This window comes from Babylonia areolata, chromosome 29 (genome assembly GCF_041734735.1).
Source record: "Babylonia areolata isolate BAREFJ2019XMU chromosome 29, ASM4173473v1, whole genome shotgun sequence".
NCBI lineage: Eukaryota > Metazoa > Mollusca > Gastropoda > Neogastropoda > Buccinidae > Babylonia > Babylonia areolata.
The window spans coordinates 17,546,882-17,569,507 of record NC_134904.1 but is presented as its reverse complement, the minus strand read 5'-3'; the positions used below and the strand labels follow the sequence as shown (position 1 = coordinate 17,569,507).

The 22,626-nt window shown below is 41.2% G+C and overlaps 2 protein-coding genes across 2 annotated transcripts in view; one reads left to right on the top strand and one right to left on the bottom strand.

Annotated features, from left to right (window-relative positions):
• The window catches only part of LOC143275004 (protein phosphatase 1F-like), a 38,600-nt gene extending 29,380 nt beyond the window's left edge, over positions 1-9,220 (bottom strand). The window contains exon 1 of the mRNA XM_076579059.1: positions 8,899-9,220. Within this exon, the coding sequence (XP_076435174.1) occupies positions 8,899-9,086 (188 nt within the window). The 5' untranslated portion in view covers positions 9,087-9,220. The remainder of the gene's footprint in view (positions 1-8,898) is intronic.
• LOC143275005 (DNA repair protein RAD51 homolog 3-like) lies at positions 9,091-22,572 on the top strand. The gene is made up of 8 exons (XM_076579060.1): positions 9,091-9,228; positions 9,771-10,095; positions 11,496-11,724; positions 13,875-14,035; positions 14,930-15,060; positions 16,651-16,782; positions 17,563-17,757; positions 20,776-22,572. Exons 2-8 carry the CDS (start codon positions 9,942-9,944, stop codon positions 20,899-20,901), a joined length of 1,128 nt encoding a protein of 375 aa, XP_076435175.1. The 5' UTR covers positions 9,091-9,228; positions 9,771-9,941; the 3' UTR covers positions 20,902-22,572.
• Positions 22,573-22,626: the final 54 nt, after the last annotated feature.

The following is a 22,626-nucleotide window of genomic DNA, read 5'->3' as shown; positions in this document are numbered from 1 at the left end:
CCTCCCTCTGTCTCTCTACTGCATGTAGAACCGGCCTCCCTCTGCCTTTACTGCATATAGAACCATCCTCCCTCCCTGTAGAACCAGCCTCTTTCTGTGATTCTGTCTCTCTACTGTATGTAGAACCAGCCTCCCTCTGTCTCTCTACTGCATGTAGAACCAGCCTCTTTCTGTTTCTCTACTGCATGTAGAACCAGCCTCCCTCTCTGTCTCTCTACTGTATGTAGAACCAGCCTCCCTCTCTGTCTCTCTACTGTATGTAGAACCAGCCTCCCTCTCTGTCTCTCTACTGTATGTAGAACCAGCGTCCATCTGTCTCTTTACTGTATGTAGAACCAGACTCCATCTATCTCTTTACTGTATGTAGAACCAGCCTCCATCTGTCTCTCTACTGTATGTAGAACCAGCCTCCATCTGTCTCTTTACTGTATGTAGAACCAGCCTCCCCTTGTCTCTACTGTATGTAGAACCAGTCACTCTGTCTCTCTAACAGAACAACTCTCCCTCTCTGTCTCTCTACTGTATAAAAAAAACCCAGCCTCCCTCTCTGTCTCTCTAACACACTAGCTACCAGTCTCTATCAGCATGGGATCCCTATCTCAATCAGTATCCATCACCCCAGCTGATTTATTTTGATGACCTAGTGTGCAGAACCTCTGAAAGCAATTAACATCTCAGCTGCTTCTGAACTTTGCCAAGGCCAGGTGCACCTTGAGGTCTATTCCCTGAAGTTTCTTTGCATGTGGTGAGTGAACTAAAAACCAGCGTGGTAATTTCCCCAAGCACCTGTGTGTCTTGAGGGGGTGTTGTTAAATTTATATCTTGTTGTCTGTAACAGGTTTGCCTTCTCCAATCTTTCCTCTCTTTATGTGTGTCCCCCCCCCCCCCCCCCTTCCACAACTTCCTGAGGCAGATGGTGTCTTTCTTTGAACATGTGTGTGTGTGTGTGTGTGTGAGCGAGCAAGAGAGAATCACAATCAGAATTTCATTGAATGAAAGGCAAAAAGCCCAGTTTGAAGGGGTAGTGAATTTTCAATAAGTTGAACACATTTTCTTGATGATTTTGCAACAACAAAAAATCACGAAGTTTTACAATTAATGAATTATACATGCAAATCTTATCTTCCACACACATACTCATGTTATGAGGAATTACAAAATGATATATGTTCACACAATAACAGAGAGAGAGAGAGAGAGAGAGAGAGAGAGAGAAACTGCAATTAACATCAGAAAAGAAACATATGGCAGGCAGAGAAACACAAAAAGCAGCCATTCACTACTTCAAAAGCAACACAAATAATGGGCAATAAAACCAACATCAAGTTACCATAAACCCTTTCTCAATTAAAAGGCCACACCTGGGTTTGGATACATGATCCTGCAATATTCAAACTGATCAGAACCAGGAAGATGTGTTTACTGCATTGTATGCATACATTGATACAACTTGTTCATTTTTCAATGCTGTCTTCATCTTGAATGGTTTGGGCACTAACAGCTTTTATTCTTTGTTTCTGCATTTGTGAACTGCAACAGCTGTGCTCACTCTCCTTCAAAAGTGGTGTTTTGTAATTATACATGTTTCAGTGCTTTTACGGGTAGTCATGACCATTTTCACTCCACCATTAAAACTACCATACTCCATTTTTGATGGTGTGCATGCTGGATAATGATATGTTCATGTTTCCATAACCCTCAAAACACTGACATGGAATTCGGAATCTTTAACATGCGTATTTGATCTTCTACATGTTTATACACATGAAAGGGATAAAGGCACTGGCAGGTAATGAGGTATACACTGTGTTGACCTGGAAGACTGGAAATACACCCATCTTTAACTCACCAGACGTCAACACCAGGATTAAACCCAGGACCACAGGACTGAAAGTCAAAGATGCTAATGACTGAAGCTGATTGTAAGGGGAAGGAAACATAGGCCTTATGTTTACATACAAATAACAAGAAACAATCAGCAGTTATCATGGCCACTGTCAAAACCCTCACTGTCCTCTAAAACCACCAACATAAAATGTACACTTGAAAATGAACAGATAGCACTTTAGGATTGAAGCACATAAATCTTAACCAACCACACACACACACACACACACACACACACGCACACACAAAACAGAAACAAAAACATGAAAGGCTCAGGCCATGGGTTCACCAAGTTTATGCAGGATCAGTCGCTGTTTCCAGATTTATACTGCCAATGCCCTAATCTCTAACGGTAATGCCGATCCAGACAGGCACAGAAGCCCCATTCACAGCTCTACCTAATCCCTGCAAGGCATTACAGCAGACTATAAAACGGCACTGGCTGAATGCCTGGCAGGTCGCTGAACCAGATCGGGTTACTGTGCAGGCCCATTTATCAACGCTTTCAGCCAGGTGCACACCTGAATGATACCCACCCTTCTCCCTCAATCCCCTGGTCAGGCACCGCTGCAATGACATGCAACAGATGGAAAGGAGAAATTTTGGAAATTCTCCTGTGGATTTTGGTGTCATCTTGAGAGGCGCACTTTAACGAGTGGTTCCACTCCCACAATAATACAGACCCCAGCACTTTCTGGTGCATGCCAAATGACCCGGGAGAGGTGGCCTTGTGGATGAAATACCCAACTGGAAAGTGAGTCTCATGTGATATTTATGCAAGGACCAATTTTTTATTCACTCCACCCTCTTCACCAAACATGGTCTGGATGTTAGTCTTTCAGATGAGACAATGAACTGAGGTCCCATTACATGCAGCATTGCTTCATGTCAAAACTTGTAAAAGAATGCATGGCAGCAAGAAAGTGATTATAGGCAAATTTAAGAAGAATACTAGAGAAAACGCACTTAGAAAATAAAACAAACACAGACAAGAAGTTAAGAAGAAAAAAAAGAGGGGTGGCACTGCAGTGCAGTGTGGCAATATGCTTGTTTCACACACACACTCACACACACACACACACACACGCACGCACACACAGACACTCACACACACACACACACACACACACACACACACACACTACCACATACTTGTAAACACAGAGACACTGTCACACACACTCACACTATCACACACATGTAAACACAGAGACACTGTCACACACTCATACACACATAAACGAGTGCGCATGCGTAAACACAGAGACCCTGTCACACACAGTCTACATCAGCACAATGGGTCCATTCTGGGGAAATGTCATGTTTACAGACTGTCCTCAATGAAAGATTTGTGTGGCCCTTGCCAAGATAACCCATCACTGCATATAACAAAGTTAAAAGGAAAAAACTGTAAAATTTGTTGCGAAGTTACACTCTCATCACAGACATAAATCTTTGAAAGTGTTGCTCAAATTTCCTGAAGATCAGTGCTGGTGTTTGAAGGTGTTTAGGAGGTACGTGGCAGGATGGTTAAGACACTTATTATATATGCCAATGCAGTGTCCGTGAGGGTCTGAGTTTGAATCCAGGTCTCACCCTTTCTCCCAGGTTTGACTGGAAAATCAAACGGAGCATCTTGACATTCGAAAGAGGCAATAAACCAAGGTCCTGTATGTGGCACACACTTGGCATAATGAAAAAGAACCCATGGCAATAAAAGGGTTGTCCTCTGGCAGAATAATCTAGAAGACATCCACTCTGAAAGGTACACAAATGCATGCACTCCGGGCCTGATTACCGCATTGGGTTATGCTGCTAGTCAGGCATCTGCCTAGTAGATGTGCAGCAGCACTTACGTAGATTTGGCCAAACACTGTAATGCCTCCTTGAGAAACTGAAACTGAAAACTCAAGAAGCTGGTGGTCTGTATCCCCTGGGACTGGTGGAGGCCAAGAAAACATGTTATGAAAAGAAGCAAGTGGCTCATACCATCAATGAATACACTGCCCTGACTGTCATGCAGTTCTGTGCCAAAACAAATCTCCATGACTGTCCTCTCCTGTTCTTTTCCTTTACTGTTTACACACCAAGATTACCCATTACAGATAATGAGATAGCCCTGACAGATGAATTGCTTCATTTTCTGGTGAGAGAGCATCCACAGCCTGGACACACCACTGATATCATTAGAATCAAACATCTTCTGACAGTAAAGAAACAAAATTCACTAATTCTGTGAATCATCTTGAAAGATGGAACAGGAAAAGGAGAGCCACTATTCACAGGGCACTGGATAAAGACATGCTGTATATTACATGATAAAATAGTTATCTAAAAAAAAAAAAAAAAAAAAAAAAAAAAAAAAAAAAAAATCATTATAACAACTACAATAATATTAATACTTTGATAATATGTAAAGCCAAGGGAAGGAAGGGGTGGGGGTGGGGGTGGGGGGACGGAGACAGATCAAGAATATCAACAGAAAAGCAAGAATTCTGTCACCACCCACTACCACTCCAACAACTCCCCATCCTCTCCAACCCCTCCACACACACAATCATTCCTTTAATCATTGTGTATACATGTACATGAATGCTCAACTCTATGTGTGTATTGTATGTGTGCAATTATGTCAGCAAAAAGCTGCACTTGTCATGCTTGCTCAGGGCACAGCCCATCAAATCGTTAAAAAACCCTTTACAACACTCAAGAAGTCAACATTGCCCAGACACACTGTCTGCTTCAGTGAAAGTGAAGGAAGTAGAAACAGGAAGAAGACATGTCCTCCTTGACATGGCTCTTAAGATTTTGTTCTTTCCTTGCTTAACAAGTTCTTCCTTGTGCAGCTCAGTCTATTTAAAGCTGCCAAGTTCTGCAAATATAGATAACAACATTGGGCAAACGGTGGCTTCTAATCTGGCCATGTGAAGGAATATTGTGTATGAATGTTATGAAAACTGTCAGACTTTACAAATTAAGATGAAGTATAAAAACTTTCAGATCTGAAGTAAAGTAAACCCAATCACAAGAATCAAGAAGACTCCAACAGAATACAACTACTGAACTAGTACAAGAGATTTCCCTGAAATTGTAACATGGCTGCTATAGAATAGATAGAATATATCTGGGTAAAAATTTGTCATTTGGATTTACACAAGTAATACACCACATTCTGACCTAGCATCTATATGCATTACGAGTGAACATGGGATTGGCAGCCCATGAATGCAGAAGGAATAAAACTAGAGAGGGACAGGTTCAGGCTTTCACTCAAAACCTAATTCAGTCATTAATTTTACTTATATCTTCTCTTACATAATTTATCTATGTAATGATCTGTAATTCAGTGAAACCATGTTAGACCTGAAAAAAGATGCCAGGACAGTTTATACAGTTTAATGCCCAGAAAACTGCTAAAGTTAAAAAAAAATCACAATGTCTAAAACTATCAAACCTGGTCAAAATTAAGGAAACAATGATGGAAAAATACCCATAAGGCATAACACAACAGACACAAAAGAGCCACTCATGGAAATTAGTGAACACGTACAGAACCAACAGAGGGAAAGGGGTGTGTGGAAGAGTAGAACTCTGTGAAGAACACAGATAATCCCCTGGTCACAACACCACTGACCTGAATCTCAAAATCTCAGAAACTTTAATCACTGTCACAATGTCTTGTAGGACCCACTCTCTCTCTCTCTCTTTTGAGCACACATACATGTACACACACACACATTGCTCTACTTCCCCTCCCCTTCCCCCACCCCTCTTTCTCAAATGTGTACACAAACACATATATATGTATGCACACACACACACACACACACACACACACACACACACACACACACACACACACACACATACACACACACACTCGATCTCTCTCGAACACTCTCTCACACACACACATTTTCAAAATCAAAAGAGCTGAGAGAACAAACAAACAAACAAACAAAGTTGTGAGCAACAGGTTTTGATTGTGAAATCTGTACAACACCGACTAGTATGTTAGATATGCTGCTGTCAGGCATCTATCTGTCTAGCAGATGTGGTGTAGAGTATGGATTTGTCTGAATGCAGTGATGCCTTCTTGAGAAACTGAAACTGAACTAAACTGAAACTGTGCAACACTGGCAGCACTTGTGCAACTGCAAGTACAAATTTCTGATCTCAAGTGCTATCATTCAACACAGAAAGCTGTAACACAGATCACTAGTGTCTGGATGATCAATACCTTCACAGGAAAAATGTGTTCCCTAGAAGTCTGAGTCCTGACATTCACACTACTCACAGGTGTGGAAGCCATTAATGGGAAAACCAGGTCTTTTGGGTGCAAACTGCAGAGGCTTCAAAGCCGGTTCAGGATGAGTAAGTAGTAAGAAGAACTCACAGATATTGTGGGGTTACTTGTTCTATTTCTTAGTGTGCATGTTATGATTTACATGCACAAACACACTGCATACTTATGCAAATGCCTGCACAAAGGCATACATGTATCATTCATTATACACTTACACATTCCTGTGACTGCAAGTTGCAATATTCAAGCACATAAAATGTCTAGTACTGATAAAAATACAAACAAAAGCTGATACAGACTAAAAGAGACAAGACAAGACAAGACAAAATAAAAACAAGATTCTTTATTTCCAAGGATAATAGATAAGCACTGATGCACTTCTTTTCATACAGTCCCCACCCTGATTACGGTCTACACTACACAATACTTGAAAGTAACAATTTTTTTCTTCTTTCTTTTAAAACTATCATGGTTGTAACAAAGAAAAGAAGCATACAATACCCAAATATAATGATGGACAAGTATAATGATATGGATACACACAGCAATAATGGGAGATCATTAATATAACGAGGAAGAGATAGAGGGAGAGACAGAGAGTGAGTGAAAGAGTAAGAGTGAGGGGATGGCAGACAGAAACTTTGAGGAGGAAAAATGAATACATATGAAAGATTTTTTTCCTGGGAATGGGGAGGGGAGAACCTACCCACATAATGTATGAACATGCATTACAAATACTCACAGTCACACATATATGTACATACATATTCTACCCTCATAAAATAAGACACGGAATACAAAAAAGCAAATAATAGGTAAAACAAGAGTTTCAAAGGCAACCATAAAATACAAATAAACAATATTTGTATCAACTGAGAGGGAGTCAGTGAGGAGAAGATTGAGCAAGAGAGACCAAAACAGTGTGATAGACAGACACTGAGACAGAGACAACGACTGAAAGAGACAGACCGACCGACAGACAGACGAATGAGAAAGGAAAGGAACGATCATGAGAGTGTGGTTCTTTTGCAAACTAGTTGCTTGCAACAAGTGTTAGTTTTAATTACTATGTGTATTTGCCAGCAGGTCAACCAGGGCAGGCAGGTGCAGCCTTCAAATAGTCAAACGTTTTGCTATTTGCAGAATTTGTTTCACATGCTTGCCTGTGACTACAAGTGCTAAATTAAAAATGAAACCAGATACACTGTTGAGAGTGTATGTGTGTGTGTGTGTGTGTGTGTGTGTGTGTGTGTGTGTGTGTGTGTGTGTGTGTGTGTGTGTGTTTGTGTATGTGTTTGTCGTGTGTGTGTGTGTGTGTGTGTGTGTGTGTGTGTGTGTGTGTTTGTTATATGTGTGTGTACGCGCACGCACATGTGTGTGTGTGTGTGTGTGTGTGCGCGTGTGCATGTGCATGTGTGTGTGCGTGTGTGTGTGTGTGTGTGTGTGTGTGCATGTGTTTGTGCATGTGTTTGTGTCTGTGTATGTCACATTCTGTGTGAGTGGGGGTTTTGTTGTTGTTGTTGTTGTTGTTTTTCTTTTTTTTCTTCTTTTTTTTTGTGTGTGTATGTACGTGTGTTCAGATGTGCATGTGCGTGTGTGTATGAGTGAGTGAGTGAGTGTGTGTGTGTGTGTGTGTGTGTGTGTGTGTGTGTGTGTGTGTGTGTGTGTGTGTTAAGGTTTCTTAACAAGTAAAAAATATTTTTAAGAGGTTAAAGTCTTTAATTATTATCTTCAAGTGAGAAGATGAACTCAATTCAGCCTGAAGAATAACTGTCAAGTAAGTTTTATAAATAGTTAAAAATATCAAGTGTTTGTTGTGGCATAGGCTAACAGTAAAACTTATCGATACAATTTTTGTGTGACCTCAGTTTAAAGTCAGCATACAGTAATGCTCTGTCTCAGTGTCCCTAGCTGCAAAAACTGTCTGACCTGACCTCCACAGCTCAAGTTTAAGTGAGCAATACAATCTGCACTGAATTTTAAATGAAGGTCTACCTGTCCATTGTTTTCCCAAGTATGCAAGCATGTGGGTGGAACTGCTTGCATTCACACTTAAGCCAAGCCTTTGTGACAATGCATGCATTAGAACAGAAAAAAAAAGAAAGAAAGCAAAGAAGGGAAAGAACCAATGACATAAAAAGAAATGAAAGAAAATATCAAAAGTGGTTAAGATTTGAAAGGTAATAATACATTTGTGCGATCACATTGACTATTCTTAATTTTTCTTTTTTTCTCATGCATTAATTTCATTGTTGATTAAACCAATAAAAAGTTTTTGTCCAAATAAAGATTAATTTGGACATGACGACTTTCTTTCCATCAAATTGTAATCTCAATCTAATTCCAGTTTTAATGACATAATGTGTTTGCGAACTGTAAAAAAAAAAAAAAAAAAAAAAAAAAAAAAAAGAATTTAAAAAAAGAACCAGGTGTTCCACCAATCCTGATCGAAGTGCCGTCTGCTACACGCAGCAGACGACCACTTTATTCAGGCCCGATGGCTCACACCCAAAACAAGGAAGACATCTACTTCTGGCCAAATGAACTTGTTTAAGTTTTTGCGGGTCGTGTTTGAGGTATTGCGCTAACTCTGCAACCATTTTGTAATTTGTTCCCATTACACAAATTCTCAGCTTGCGCCAACTGAAACACCCACCCGCCCCCGCACACATGCACATGTACAGAGAACAGAAGGGGGAACTCACTGTGTTTGGCATAGGTAGTCAAGTGCCCATCGTAAACTTTCGCCTTCGATTTCAGACGGTTCCAACATGTAAGACACGTGCCGAATGGGGGAGTCATTCTCTTCTGATGACGGTTCCTCTACATCACGACAAAATATTTCCAAGAACCGTTTGAAAGACGATATTTCATTTTCTGTGGGATCATCCATCCCTGTGACAACCCTCGAGCACCATTCTAAAACAACTGAACTATCTGTGCTCACCAATGCATGACGTCATGAAAACATGTGTTAGAATTCCCACTTGCCGCGGTATTCGGACTTCAGCAAGAATGGAAAGTTCAATGCTCAGGTAAACTTACATTCGACGACACCACATACGTCCAATATTATTTTGTTCGGTATGTTCGCTTCACTAGTCTGTAAATTATCAATCTTTGCCATTTTTTATGTCTATTTAAATTCCTAGTGACTTTGGAGCACAAACTTATCGAGTACATAAAAATTTTGTACTGGATACAGGGGCAACATGAAATAAACTTGTCTTGCCCTGTTATAGTGTTAGTTATTCTGATGGTGATAGCAATAAACTAATTCAGTATCTGTGTCAGGAACAAAATGACTGCGGCATTTGAACATGCAATATGATATGTATTCTAGCAGTACCAGCGGTGTGTTTCATAAACATCAAATGGATAGGCAGGCAACAAGTTGAAGGTGCCCAGCTTGACTTTGTGGCAGCTGGAGTCAGCAAGACCCTTAGATTCCTATGCAGAAACAACAAAGAAGAAAAGAAATGTGAACAGAATGAAAGGAACACTACACATCATCATATTATATGAATTGTACATCATCAATAAACTCAGTTGTTTACTTCTTATATTCTGTTTTCAGATCCTGCAGTTTGAAAGCCAGATGCTGACACACTCAGTGTCATACTGGACAGCACAAACAAGCACACTTGAAGCAAACGTACATTTCACTAAGTGCAAGTGAGTGACAGATGACAGTTATGATTTGAAAGGGCCAAGAGGGTTATAAATATTCAGCATCCATTTCATTGTCATGGCAACCAACACAAGCATGAGCGTGGGAGTGACCTCTCAGCGGCAGTTGCTGACCTTTCCGTTGTCGCCAGCTGTGCGAGCCAAGCTGTCTTTGGCTGGTTTTCTGACTGTTGCTGATCTGAACAGTGTGAAGCCATCACAGCTGAGCAAAGGTGAGATTCACATTTGAGATCTTTTTCTTCTTCATTCGTGGGCTGTAGTTCCCACATTCACTCATATACTGTACATGATTGGGCTTTTACATGTATAAAAGTTTTTACTCTGCCATGAAGGCAGCCATACTCTGTTTTCAGGGATGTGTATGCTGGGTATGTTCTTGTTTCCAGAACCCACCGAACACTGATATGGATTACAGGACTTTAACGTGTGTATTTGATCTTCTGCTTGCGTATACACATGAAGGGGGTTCAGGCACAAGCAGGTCTGCACATATGTTGACCTTGGAGATAGGAAAAATCTCCACCCTTTACCCACCAGGTGCCATTACTGAGATTCGAACCTGGGACCCTTAGATTGAAAGTATAGTGCTTTAACCACTCGGCTATTGCGCCTGACACATTTGAGATAAATATGCGGTACCTCTCTCTCTCTCCTCTCTCTCTTTGTGTGTCTCTCTCTCTTGCTCTCTCTGTCTCCCCCCATGTAATTTATGTTTGTGTCCCTTAGTGTATGTGCACATGTAATGATCATGTATTGTTCAATGTAAATTTCAGGGGGTTTCAACATGTTTTCTGTTAGAACTTCATAGAATTTAAAGTGGTCAGTGCTTTTGTTCCAGCGGTAACTTAGTGTGATTGCGTTGTGAATGAGAATGTGGGGGCCATTGGGGAGGTGGGGTTTCGTGTGGTAGTAAGTGTGCTGACTGTGTGGTGTGTTTGTGCATGCATTTTGCAATGGGATGAGAGTAGCTCATGTATGCAATCATGTCTTTGTCAGTTTGTGCTTTTATTTTGTGTTTTTACGTGCTTGCAAGGAAATTTTCCTTATTTTATGATGACTTGATAAAGTGTGATTTAACTTGATCAGTTTAACGAATGGGTAATATCATTCGGCATTCCTTTGACCACCCCCACCCCAACCTCCCCTCCCTTGTTCTCCATTGTAATAACATGTTCAGTCATTTTTGTTTGTTTTTCTTTTGTTACTTCAAAATTTCCTAAGTTCTGCAATCCAAGCCTTGATACCAGAGTTTTGTTTTACCTGTGCTAAGACTGTATCTGCATTGCAGTTTTTTTCGACTGATTCTTCCATGATTAATTATTCTTATCATATACAGATATTTATAGTGGAGGCACAGAATCTTCATCTTTCTTAGTCTTAGTCTCTCTCCCTTCTTTCATCCTTTTTTGTCACTCTCTGTTGATGATAGGATGAATGTGATACTCGGGAGAGTGGAATACTGGGACGGGAGAGTGAAAGAGTACATAGTTCATGATTTATTTTGTATTCTGTATATGGCATTATTTTTGTGTGTTGTTTCAACTAGATCTCAGGTTACAATAGAACATTTTCACCACATATGTTCAACAGCACACTTCCCATTTTCTTCCAGAAGCTGGCATCAGTCTAGAGGATGCTTTGGAAGTGGTAAAAATAGTCTCAGGGGAGGGAAGACCAGCAGCGGTCAGTCAGAGTGCTCTGGAGCTGCTGGAGCAGGAGCAGAAGTTGCCGAGCATTGTGACCTTTTGTGCTGACCTGGACGACGTCCTGGGAGGAGGGGTGGCGCTTCGCAAAGTGACGGAGATCTGTGGGGCTCCTGGTGTGGGGAAGACCCAGATGTGGTAAGACAATCATAATGATAATGATAATAATATAAAGAAGAAGGCTGATAATTATCATCATTGTTATTATTATAATCCGTTAGACCTCATTAGCACAGGGGTCCTTAGCACCAAGGATTGACATCATTATGGGGAAAAATGGCTACAAAAATTAACAACACAGGGAACAGCAATCAAGACTTTCAAATATTGAAATAAGACAAATGGAATGTATCAATGAAAAACTGTACATGTTCGCACACATGCATGCATGCGTGCACACACACACCTACTCTCACACACATACACATGCCAACACATAGCATCCGTGAAAAGATGTCTTTTGAGGCCAGATTTGAACTGAAATTTTATTTCCGCTTGATAAATTTGGAAGGGAAATCCAGGTGACATGACCAAGGAATGAAAAGCACTCTGTTCTTGTAATTTCTTTCTATCTTCTTCTTCTTCCATGTGATGACCAACATCAATATGCTGATGAAAAACTGTCGTATTGACCAGCCGCCATGGCGAAGTGGTTAGCGTCACGGACTGACAGCTGGGAGGACACGGGTTCGAATCCCAGTGGAGGTGGGTTTTTCGGCCCATGGCCGGCTCCTACCCAGAGTTGGGCTTAAATGGGGAGACTGGGACCACACAGTCGAGTGTCATCCACTTCAAGGATGCGTCTTTGGGTGTGTTGCTCTAATTACCTGACCAACACTGCAAGTGTCTGTATCTCTTGTGCCTGGTTAACACCGGGATATCATTATGACAGGAAGCGTAGAGTACAGCTTTGTCACGCAGTCCAAACCAAAATGGACCTTCATAGCAACATTGTCATCGTCATCGTCCTCCTCCTCCTCCTCCATCATCATCAATATAAACAAAACAGTTTCAAAGTCTGCGGCCTTTCATGCCCTGCTCTCATGGTGACCTCAGTTTCGATACCCCTCCACTTCTGTGCTTGGGGTGAGTCCTGTTAGTATCTTCAGTGTCGGCAGATTCATGGGGGCTGTTGTTTGAGGGACGTGGTGGCGGTCTCCACTCTGGGAGGGACGCTCACTCAGTCAGGTTCCGTGACTAAGCCATTATTGTCATTAGTAGGGGGCTTAGTAGGTGGTGTTCTAAGTACGTTGAATCAGAACAGGCACCACTGAACACCATATGTGTGTGTATATATATATGACTATGATATTGTATGTGTGGTTTACTTTAATGTTTAACCACTTTATGTCTTTTATGTGTACACATTGAATACTGACTGTGAATCTTGTATATTGTTTGTGTTTTACACCACAATGCACTCATATTTGAGAGTATTCTGTGTATTTCCAGATCAATCATATGGCCTTAACACATGGCTTATATCAGAGATTCACATAAGTTTACAGCTGAGCATACAGCAAAGTGAGCTGTATGACCAATGGTTTCTCCACTGATATGGGAAATCATGTACAACTTACCAGTAGTCTTTTGTAAAGGACTATAACTCACAAACTTGACTCTTACTGCTGCAGACTTTGGGGCTAGTTGGCCTTTGGGAACTTTCCCAACGCCAACTGTCCTAAAGCCCTCTTGGCCAAGAAAGTGGGTAAGTAACTTGGGCAAGACACTGTCCACCATAATCAAATTCTAGACTAGATAGTTGGGACAGCATTTGCCTCCTGTGCTGTTCTGATTGTCATAGCTGGGCATGACTGACTGTCCCACATGTGAGTGTCATGCACGGTGTGTGGAGTGATGGCCAAGAAGTAACGCGTCTGTATAGGAAGCGAAAGAATCTGAGCGCGCTGGTTCAGATCACAGCTCAGTCACCAATATTTTCTCCCCCTCCACTAGACTGAGTGGTGGTCTGGACGCTAGTCATTCAGATGAGACGATAAACCGAGGTCCCGAGTGCAGCATGCACTTAGCACACGTAAAAGAACTCAGGGCAACAAAAGGGTTGTCCCTGGCAAAATTCTGTTGAAAAATCCACTTCGATAGGAAAAACAAATACATAAACCCTGCACTCAGGAAAAAATACAAAAAAAAAAGGGTGGCACTCTCAGTGTAGCGATGCGCTCTCGCTGGGGAGAGCAGCACAAATTTCACATAGAGAACTCTGTTGTGACAAAAAAGAGAATTACAATATAATACAATACAATACAATACTTTGTTGTCATCCCTAGCATTCAGATAGCAGTGGACGCCAGCATTCCGGAGCAGCTTGGAGGGGCCGGCGGGGAAGCAGTCTACATTGACACGGAGGGAAGCTTCATCATCGAACGTGTCGTTGATATCGCCAAGGCAACGGCTGAGCACTGTCAGCGCATAGCTGAGGGGATGGACAGTGAGTCAGTTTGTGCTGGTTGTGGTGTTGAGCTGTTTGTGAAAAGTCCTGCTGAATCTGGTCAGTTTGTGCTGGTTGTGGTGTTGAGCTGTTTGTGAAAAGTCCTGCTGAATCTGGTCAGTTTGTGCTGGTTGTGGTGTTGAGCTGTTTGTGAAAAAGTCCTGCTGAATCTGGTCAGTTTGTGCTGGTTGTGGTGTTGAGCTGTTTGTGAAAAGTCCTGCTGAATCTGGTCAGTTTGTGCTGGTTGTGGTGTTTGTGCTGGTTGTGGTGTTGAGCTGTTTGTGAAAAGTCCTGCTGAATCTGGTCAGTTTGTGCTGGTTGTGGTGTTTGTGCTGGTTGTGGTGTTGAGCTGTTTGTGAAAAGTCCTGCTGAATCTGGTCAGTTTGTGCTGGTTGTGGTGTTGAGTTGTTTGTGAAAAGTCCTGCTGAATCTGGTCAGTTTGTGCTGGTTGTGGTGTTGCGCTGTTTGTGAAAAGTCCTGCTGAATCTGGTCAGTTTCATCATGTACACTCCATTATGGGGGATAAACAACACAAACATGAAACTAACAGTATACATGATGAAAACACACACACACAGAGCTTATGTTCAAGAAGCACATTGGTCAATAAAACGGTAAGGTAAGCAGGGGAATAGAATAGTCAAGTTTTGAGAGACCTTTTTTTTTTTTCTTTTTTAACTGAATTTGGGAATCCACATGACAGATTGAGTAAGGTATTTTGTTTCATGCTTCTAGTCTAAGATAGGAGAAAGAGTGCTGAGCTTGGGATTTTTTTTTCTTTCTATCTTGGAGGAACTGTCAGCACTCTTTAGACTCACTGCAAGTGCAACATCATTATTTTTTTTTTTTTTTTTGTTTTTCTTGTTTTTGAAACTGCGTTTCTTTTCCTATCAGGTGAGGGAGAAATGAGGGATTATAACCTGGAGAAAATTCTGGCGGGGATTCACTATTTCCGTTGCCATGACTACACAGAGCTGCTGGCCACTGTCCACATACTGACGTCCTTCCTTCAGGCACACCCAAAGGTAAAGCCCTGTTCTTGCTCCTCTCATTGTATTGTATTGCATTGTCTCGTCTTGCATTGCATTGCATTGTGTTGTATTGAATTGAATTGTAATGCATTGTATTGTATTGAATTGTATTGTATTGTGTTACTGTATATATATCACAACAGATTCTTCTGAGTGAAATTTGGGGCCGCTTTCCTCAGGGAGAGCACATCGCCTCTGTGCATTTGCAACCCCCCCTTTTTTTCCCCCCTTTCTTATTTTATCTGTTAGCAAGTGTATTTGATTTACAATCAAAGTATATTTTTCAGCAAAATTTAGCCAGTGACAACCCTTTTGTTGCTGTGAGTTCTTTTATGTGCACTAAGTACATGCTGCGCACGTGACATCAGTTTACCGCCTCATCTGAATGTTGTTTGTTGTTTTTTCATACCCCAGTTTGTGCCATGTGCCATTGTCATCATTTGTTGTTGTTTTGTTTTTGTTTTTAGAGGGTTTTTTTTTTTCACATCCCTGTTTGTGCTGTTCACACTGTCATCAGTTGCTGTTGTTGTTTTTTTTTTTGTTGTTTTTTTGTTTTTTCACATCCCTGTTTGTGCTTTTCACACTGTCATCAGTTGCTGGGTTTTTTTTTGGGGGGGGGGGGGGAGGGTTGTTTTTTTTTGTTTTTTTTTTTCACATCCCTGTTTGTGCTTTTCACACTGTCATCAGTTGCTGTTGTTGTTGTTGTTGTTGTTTTTTCACATCCCTGTTTGTGCTTTTCACATTGTCATCAGTTGCTGTTGTTTTTTTGTTGTTTTTTTGTGGTTTTTTTACACATCCCTGTTTGTACTTTTCACATTGTCATCAGTTGTTTTTTTGTTTTTTCACGTCCCTATTTGTGCTTTTCACACTGTCATCAGTTGCTGTTGTTTTTTTTTTTGTGTTAACTCATTCTACCCCACAGCTACATGCCTGCTACAACTCCCCTGGACCAGCACTACATGAGACCTCTGCAGAAAAAATGGAGTGGTTCACTGAAACCAAAAATCAATGGGAAATTGTTGATTTAATCGGTCAAACAAAGCTTTGTTTTCATGCCTCTGGAATTGGTAAATGGTTCAGTTTAGAATGCCAACTGTACCAAGCAGGAATGAACAAAATCAGAATAGTGTGTTGGTACAAGAATACTTATACCTGGTCCACAGGGGAAGTAATCATGGTACGAGTTAACTCATACCTGGAGCAGAATGAGTTGAATGATGGAATTTTTTTTTAATATCAAAACTTTGTCAGTTTTTTGCTTCCAACATGATACTGAGCCTCAAAATTGAGGTGAACCTGTACCTATTTTGACAGAAGATTCTGTCAACAAGTTATAATTATATCCATCTACTTGTTAATTCTAACAAATTATATACTGTTTCTGTCCTGTCCTGTCTGTATGTTTGTCTTTCTCTCTTTCTTAGTGTGTGTGTGTAGTCAAATAAAGTATATAATTATTATAGAATAAATATTGTTTTTTAATCATAAAATCCATGAAATATATATTTTATTATTTTATGTATTCATAAGAATATTTATTTATCTATATATACTTTCTTCTTCTTTTTTTTCCTCCGGCACAAGGTGAAGGTGGTGATTGTGGACAGCGTGGCGTTCCCGTTCCGACACAATGTGGAGGACCTGTCGCTGCGCACACGTCTGCTGGCGTCCCTGGCTCAGAGCTGTGTCCAACTGGCCACACGCTTCACCCTGGCTGTGAGACACCATCTTTCTTGGGCTTCCTTGTCAGGATTACAGCAGTGAAAATAATGATGATGATGATAATAGATTGTACTTATATGGTTCAAACTCCCCATATAATTACGATTATTTGCCTGACTGCTGTGTTTGCCTATTATCTGGCCTCAAGAGACATCTGTACAGATCTGCTTTCATGGATGTCGTAGGTGTTCGCATGTGGTGTGTGTGTGTCTGTGTGCTTTGTCATTGGCACATTTGATTTGTCTTGTTCCTATGTCTTACTTATAGTGCCCTGTGCTGTTAACAGACAACAAGGCCAGGAGATCAAATGATTAACAAACAGTAAAGAGTGGTAACTCTCTCCATTCACAACGTGCGCAACTCTTTGCTGCTTATGCTACCGATTCAGCTAGCAGTAGCACACAGGTGAATAACAGGTACATTACAACAAACCCAGACACTTCCTCAAAAATGGAAGTGCTGGGCTTGTTCTTATACCAATCGTTTGACACGTGCACACAGTTCCAATGACAGAAGAAATGTGCAGACATAAAATATAAGCTTTTATTCAAGACTGGCATAGCCCAAATAGGCTACCTGTGGTGTTAGTTCTTGTAACCATTTTCCCCCCTACCCCCTACCCCCTACTGATGTCAATAATTATTACTCACGCTCTGGGCCCCTGTGCGAAGAAGGTAGAGCTCATAAACAGGATAATTATCATTATTATTGTTATCATTATCATTGATACTGTTATCATTATGATTGTTATTATTATTATTATCACCATTACAGGTGGTGCTGACCAACCAGATGACGACGCGGTTTTCGCCGGGGTCGGGCGGGTCGCAGCTGACACCAGCTTTGGGAGAGAGCTGGGGCCACGCCTGCACGGTGCGTCTGGTCCTCCACTGGGAGGACTGCCAGCGTCACGCTCTGCTGTACAAGTCTCCCTCACACAGGGAGACCTCTGTACTGTATCAGATCACAGTGAGTGGGAGGGTGTGTGAGTGTGTGTGTGTGTGTGTCCCCACACTGCTGTACAAGTCTCCCACACACAAGACCTCTGTGCTGTATCAGATCACATGGGTGGGAGTGTGTGTGTGTGTGTGTCCCCACACTGCTGTACAAGTCTTCCACACACAGGGAGACCTCTGAACTGTCAGATCACAGTGGGGGGGAGGTAGGGGGTGGTGAGGGAAGGGGTGGTTGGTGGGGTTGGACATGTGTGTGTGAATTTAGTTTTTGGGGGGTGTGTATCTCTGTAAGTCTGTGTCTGTGTGTTTTTAGGGATGGGTTTAGGTGGGTGGATGTGTGTGTGTGTATCAATTTTGTGTCTGGGGTGTGTGTGTCTCTGTAAGTGTGTCTATGTCTGTGTGTGTGTTGGGGTGGGTTTATGTATGTGTGTGTGTGTGTGTGTGTGTCACTTTAGTGTTTGGGGTGTGTTTGTTTCTGTGTGTGTGTGTCTGCATGTTTGTAGGGATGGGTTTAGGTGGGTGGATGTATGTGTGTATCAGTTTAATGTTTGGGGTGTGTGTCTGTAAGTGTGCGTCTGTGTCTGTCTGTAGGGGTGGGTTAAGGTGGGTGGATGTGTGTGTGTGTGTGTGCTGGGGGAGAGTGGTTTGTGTGTGCGCTGGGGGAGAGGGGTTTTTGTGTGTGTGTGTGTGTGCTGGGGGAGAGGGGTTTGTGTGTGTGTGTGCTGGGGGAGAGTGGTTTGTGTGTGTATGTGTGTGCTGGGGGAGAGGGTTTGTGTGTTTGGGGAGAGGGGTTTGTGTGTGTGTGTGTGTGTGTGCTGGGGGAGAGAGGGTTTTGTGTGTGTGTGTGCTGGGGGAGAGGGGTTTGTGTGTGTGTGTGCTGGGGGAGAGAGGGGTTTGTGTGTGTGTGTATGTGCTGGGGGAGAGTGGTTTGTGTGTGTGTGTGTGTGTGCTGGGGGAGAGGGGTTTGTGTGTGTGCTGGGGGAGAGGGGTTTGTGTGTGTGCGTGTGTGTGTGTGTGATTGTGTGTGCGTGCCACGCTTTGCTGTACAAGTCATGTTTATTGTATTTTGGTGGTTTTACTTGGACTGTTCATGTTGTTGATATATATATATATCTTGTTCTGTTTTGGGCTGATGTTTTCTACATAGCTAGGGCGGGCTGTCAAGGCCCAACCCTCAAGGCCCTGGTAGGGCATTGGGATTAAACAAAGGTCAAGCATCTGTTCCTTCCCCCCCCTCCCCCCCTTGCACCCTCACCCCCCTTGCAATGAAGGTTATATTAGACCAGAAAACACATATACCAAATTCCAGAAAAGATCATCACCATCATAAATATGGAGAGAAAAAAAAAAAAAAAGCAACAGCAAAAATCACACCACATGATCAGTTTCCATCAAAAATTAGTGAAGCATTGTACAGCAGTATCCAAAGTGTATACGTAAACATTGACTAGACCACTTCACATAGGTTGTATCATTCATTTTTGCAAGGGATGCATCTGCTTCTTTTATCTTTCTTTCTTTTTTTTTTTTTTACAGAAGATCTGGTGTAGCGTATATGGATCTGTCTGCATGCTTTGACATTTCCTTGAAACTGATGAACCCAGACTGTGCAAATACCTCTGTAAAGCACATAGTTTGGTTTCTGATAAAAGATTGATGCTAAACCCAGACTGTGCAAATACCTCTGTAAAGCACATAGTTTGGTTTCTGATAAAAGATTGATGCTATGATAGTCGATTAACCGAGTTTGTGCAAATACCTCTGAAAAGCACATAGTTTGGTTTCTGATAAAAAATTGATGCTAAACCCAGACTGTGCAAATACCTCTGTAAAGCACATAGTTTGGTTTCTGATAAAAAATTGATGCTAAACCCAGACTGTGCAAATACCTCTGTAAAGCACATAGTTTGGTTTCTGATAAAAAAATTGATGCTAAACCCAGACTGTGCAAATACCTCTCTAAAGCACATAGTTTGGTTTCTGATAAAAGATTGATGCTAAACCCAGACTGTGCAAATACCTCTGTAAAGCACATAGTTTGGTTTCTGGTAAAAGATTGATGCTAAACCCAGACTGTGCAAATACCTCTGTAAAGCACATAGTTTGGTTTCTGATAAAAAATTGATGCTAAACCCAGACTGTGCAAATACCTCTGTAAAGCACATAGTTTGGTTTCTGATAAAAGATTGATGCTAAACCCAGACTGTGCAAATACCTCTGTAAAGCACATAGTTTGGTTTCTGATAAAAGATTGATGCCATGATAGTCAGTCGTGTCTGACTGTGACCAGAACAGCAGAGGAGGCAACTGCTGTCCTGACTATCTGGTTTATGCAAATAACTCTGTAAAGCACATAGAGTTTAGGTCTGATTGAAGATAGATGCTCTTTTGAGTTTAGGTCTCTGATTGAAGATAGATGCTCTGTTGTGCAGTTAACTCTGTAAAACACATAAAGTTAAGTCTCTGATTGAAGATAGGTACTCTGTTGTGCAATTAACTGTAAAGCACATAGAGTTAAGGTCTCTAATTGAAGATAGATGCTCTGTTGTGCAATTAACTCTGTAAAGCACATCGAGTTAAGGTCTCTAATTGAAGATAGATGCTCTGTTGTGCAATTAACTCTGTAAAGCACATAGAGTTAAGGTCTCTAATTGAAGATAGATGCTCTGTTGTGCAATTAACTCCGTAAAGCACATAGAGTTAAGGTCTCTAATTGAAGATACATCTGCTCTGTTGTGCAATTAACTCTGTAAAGCACATAGAGTTAAGGTCTCTAATTGAAGATAGATGCTCTGTTGTGCAATTAACTCTGTAAAGCACATAGAGTTAAGGTCTCTTATTGAAGATACATCTGCTCTGTTGTGCAAATAACTGTAAAGCACATAGAGTTAAGGTCTCTGATTGAAGATAGATGCTCTGTTGTGTAAATAACTCTGTAAAGCACATAGAGTTTAGGTCTCTGATCAAAGACAGATGCTGTACATAAATACCAGTAATAATGCTAATAATAATGTGTTTGGTTATGTGACAGACCGGGGGCATTCGAGACGTGGTGCATTCCCAGGGTGTGTCCTCTGAACACCGTGACCACTCTGAGCATGGTGACCACTCTGCACAAAATCACACTCCTACAGCACCCAAAAGACCCAGACTCTGAGAATGGAGTAAAACTTTGTGGGGTGGGAGTGTGTGTGTGCGCTTGTGCATGCATGCGTCACTTGTGTGTGTGTGTGCGTGCCTCTGTTTGTGCAGGCCAGTATCCATACGTGATATATTTGAGCGCATGTGTTTCTTGGCAGAAGCTTGCTTCAGACTAAAATGAATGTATAAAACATAAAATGACCCCCTTCTCCCATATCTGTTTGTTCAGAAGTTCTTGTCAATGAAGAATGTTCCTAATGGGGATGTGTGTGTGTGTGTAAGTGCAGGCCAATAGACATAATGTATGCGAGTGCATTTGTACCATGGTATACGCTTCGGACTAAAATGATTGTGTGAAATATAAAAGGAATCCCTTATCCCCTATTTGTTTGAGTTCTTGTCCATGTGGGATGTTCCTAATTGGGATGTATGTGTTTGGAGAGAGGTGGGGTGTGTGCATAATATAAATGAGAGTAAGTGTGCTTGTGTGCAAGTGGGTTTGTGTGTTGGTTCTGGGTGTGCATGTAAAAATATGTACGAGTGATTGAATGTGTGTGTGTGTGTGTGCGTGGGCATGCATGCTATTTATGTATATGTCTGTGTGTGTGCGCACGCATAAGAATAAATGAGCATATGTGTGTTTTCATGCTAGCGTGTGTTTGTGTTTATTATGTTGGTTCTGAAGCAAGAAGATTTAGGAATAAACATGTATTATATGTGTAATAAGTATTGCTGTACATGTGCATTTGGCTGGAATAATCATGTACATATATGTACATGGGTAGGATGTATGTCTATGTCATACGTTTGAATGTGAACATGTGTGAACTCAAGTAAAGGCATGTGTGTATGAGTATTTTTGCTTTTGAGGTACTTAAGCACAGAAATGTAGATTGCAATGAATGTGTTTGGATGATGTGGAAGGAAATTGTGATGTCTCTGTATGAAGTTCTGTGATACATTTCTGTACATTACACATGTTATGAAATTATCTTTCAGTTGGTTTTAATTTAGTATTGGCTTGTCCAAGTCAAGTTCTGAGTCTGCAAGGTATATTTTAGTCCCTGTGATTTTGTCAGTTGATTTATCAGTTGAACTGCAGAGTGGGTGATTTGTTCCTTTTGTGACTAATTCATGGTCTGTTTGACTAGTTGAATACTTTTTGACCAGTTGAATGAAAAAGTATTCAGAGCATGTTGGTACAGCTTTTTTTTTTTAATATGCTGCCAGATTTCAAAATTTGGCATAAGTATTATCTTTTGAAATCTTTAGGTGTTTGACATCCAATCCTGTGTTCACCAGTGTGATCAGACTTGGAGGTTCCATTTCGGCTGTTTGTTGTGTCCTTGAGAAAGACCGTTAATTCCATCTTGCTTCACTCCAGCCACATGTGAATAGGTACCTGACTTCAGTTTGGGAAGGTTAAAATGGTGTAAGGAGAGGGTTGGGCCCTGCCTCCCTACGCTGAGCTACAGACACAGTGGATTAGTATTCACTGTCCCAATGGCCATAAAAGGCTGTTGGACCGTCAACCATTAACATGTTTCAGATTTAGGATGTTTTTTGTTGTTGTTTTTTTAATTTACAACAGAATTATCATTATTACTGGATTTGTGTATTGTTGACAAATAAGTTGCTGATGTGCATTAAATAATGGGTTTGTTGAACATTATCTGATTCTGAATCATCAAGTTTGTTGATTTTGTCTGAAAAAAACAACTGTCTTTGTTGCAGAATCCCA

Excerpts from the sequence above, each read along its gene's own strand:
- LOC143275005 (XM_076579060.1), top strand. The coding sequence starts at position 9,942 with ATGGCAACCAACACAAGCATGAGCGTGGGAGTGACCTCTCAGCGGCAG. Across the intron at positions 10,096-11,495 it reads GCCATCACAGCTGAGCAAAG|AAGCTGGCATCAGTCTAGAG; the intron begins GTGAGATTCACA and ends ATTTTCTTCCAG. Across the intron at positions 14,036-14,929 it reads CATAGCTGAGGGGATGGACA|GTGAGGGAGAAATGAGGGAT; the intron begins GTGAGTCAGTTT and ends TTTTCCTATCAG.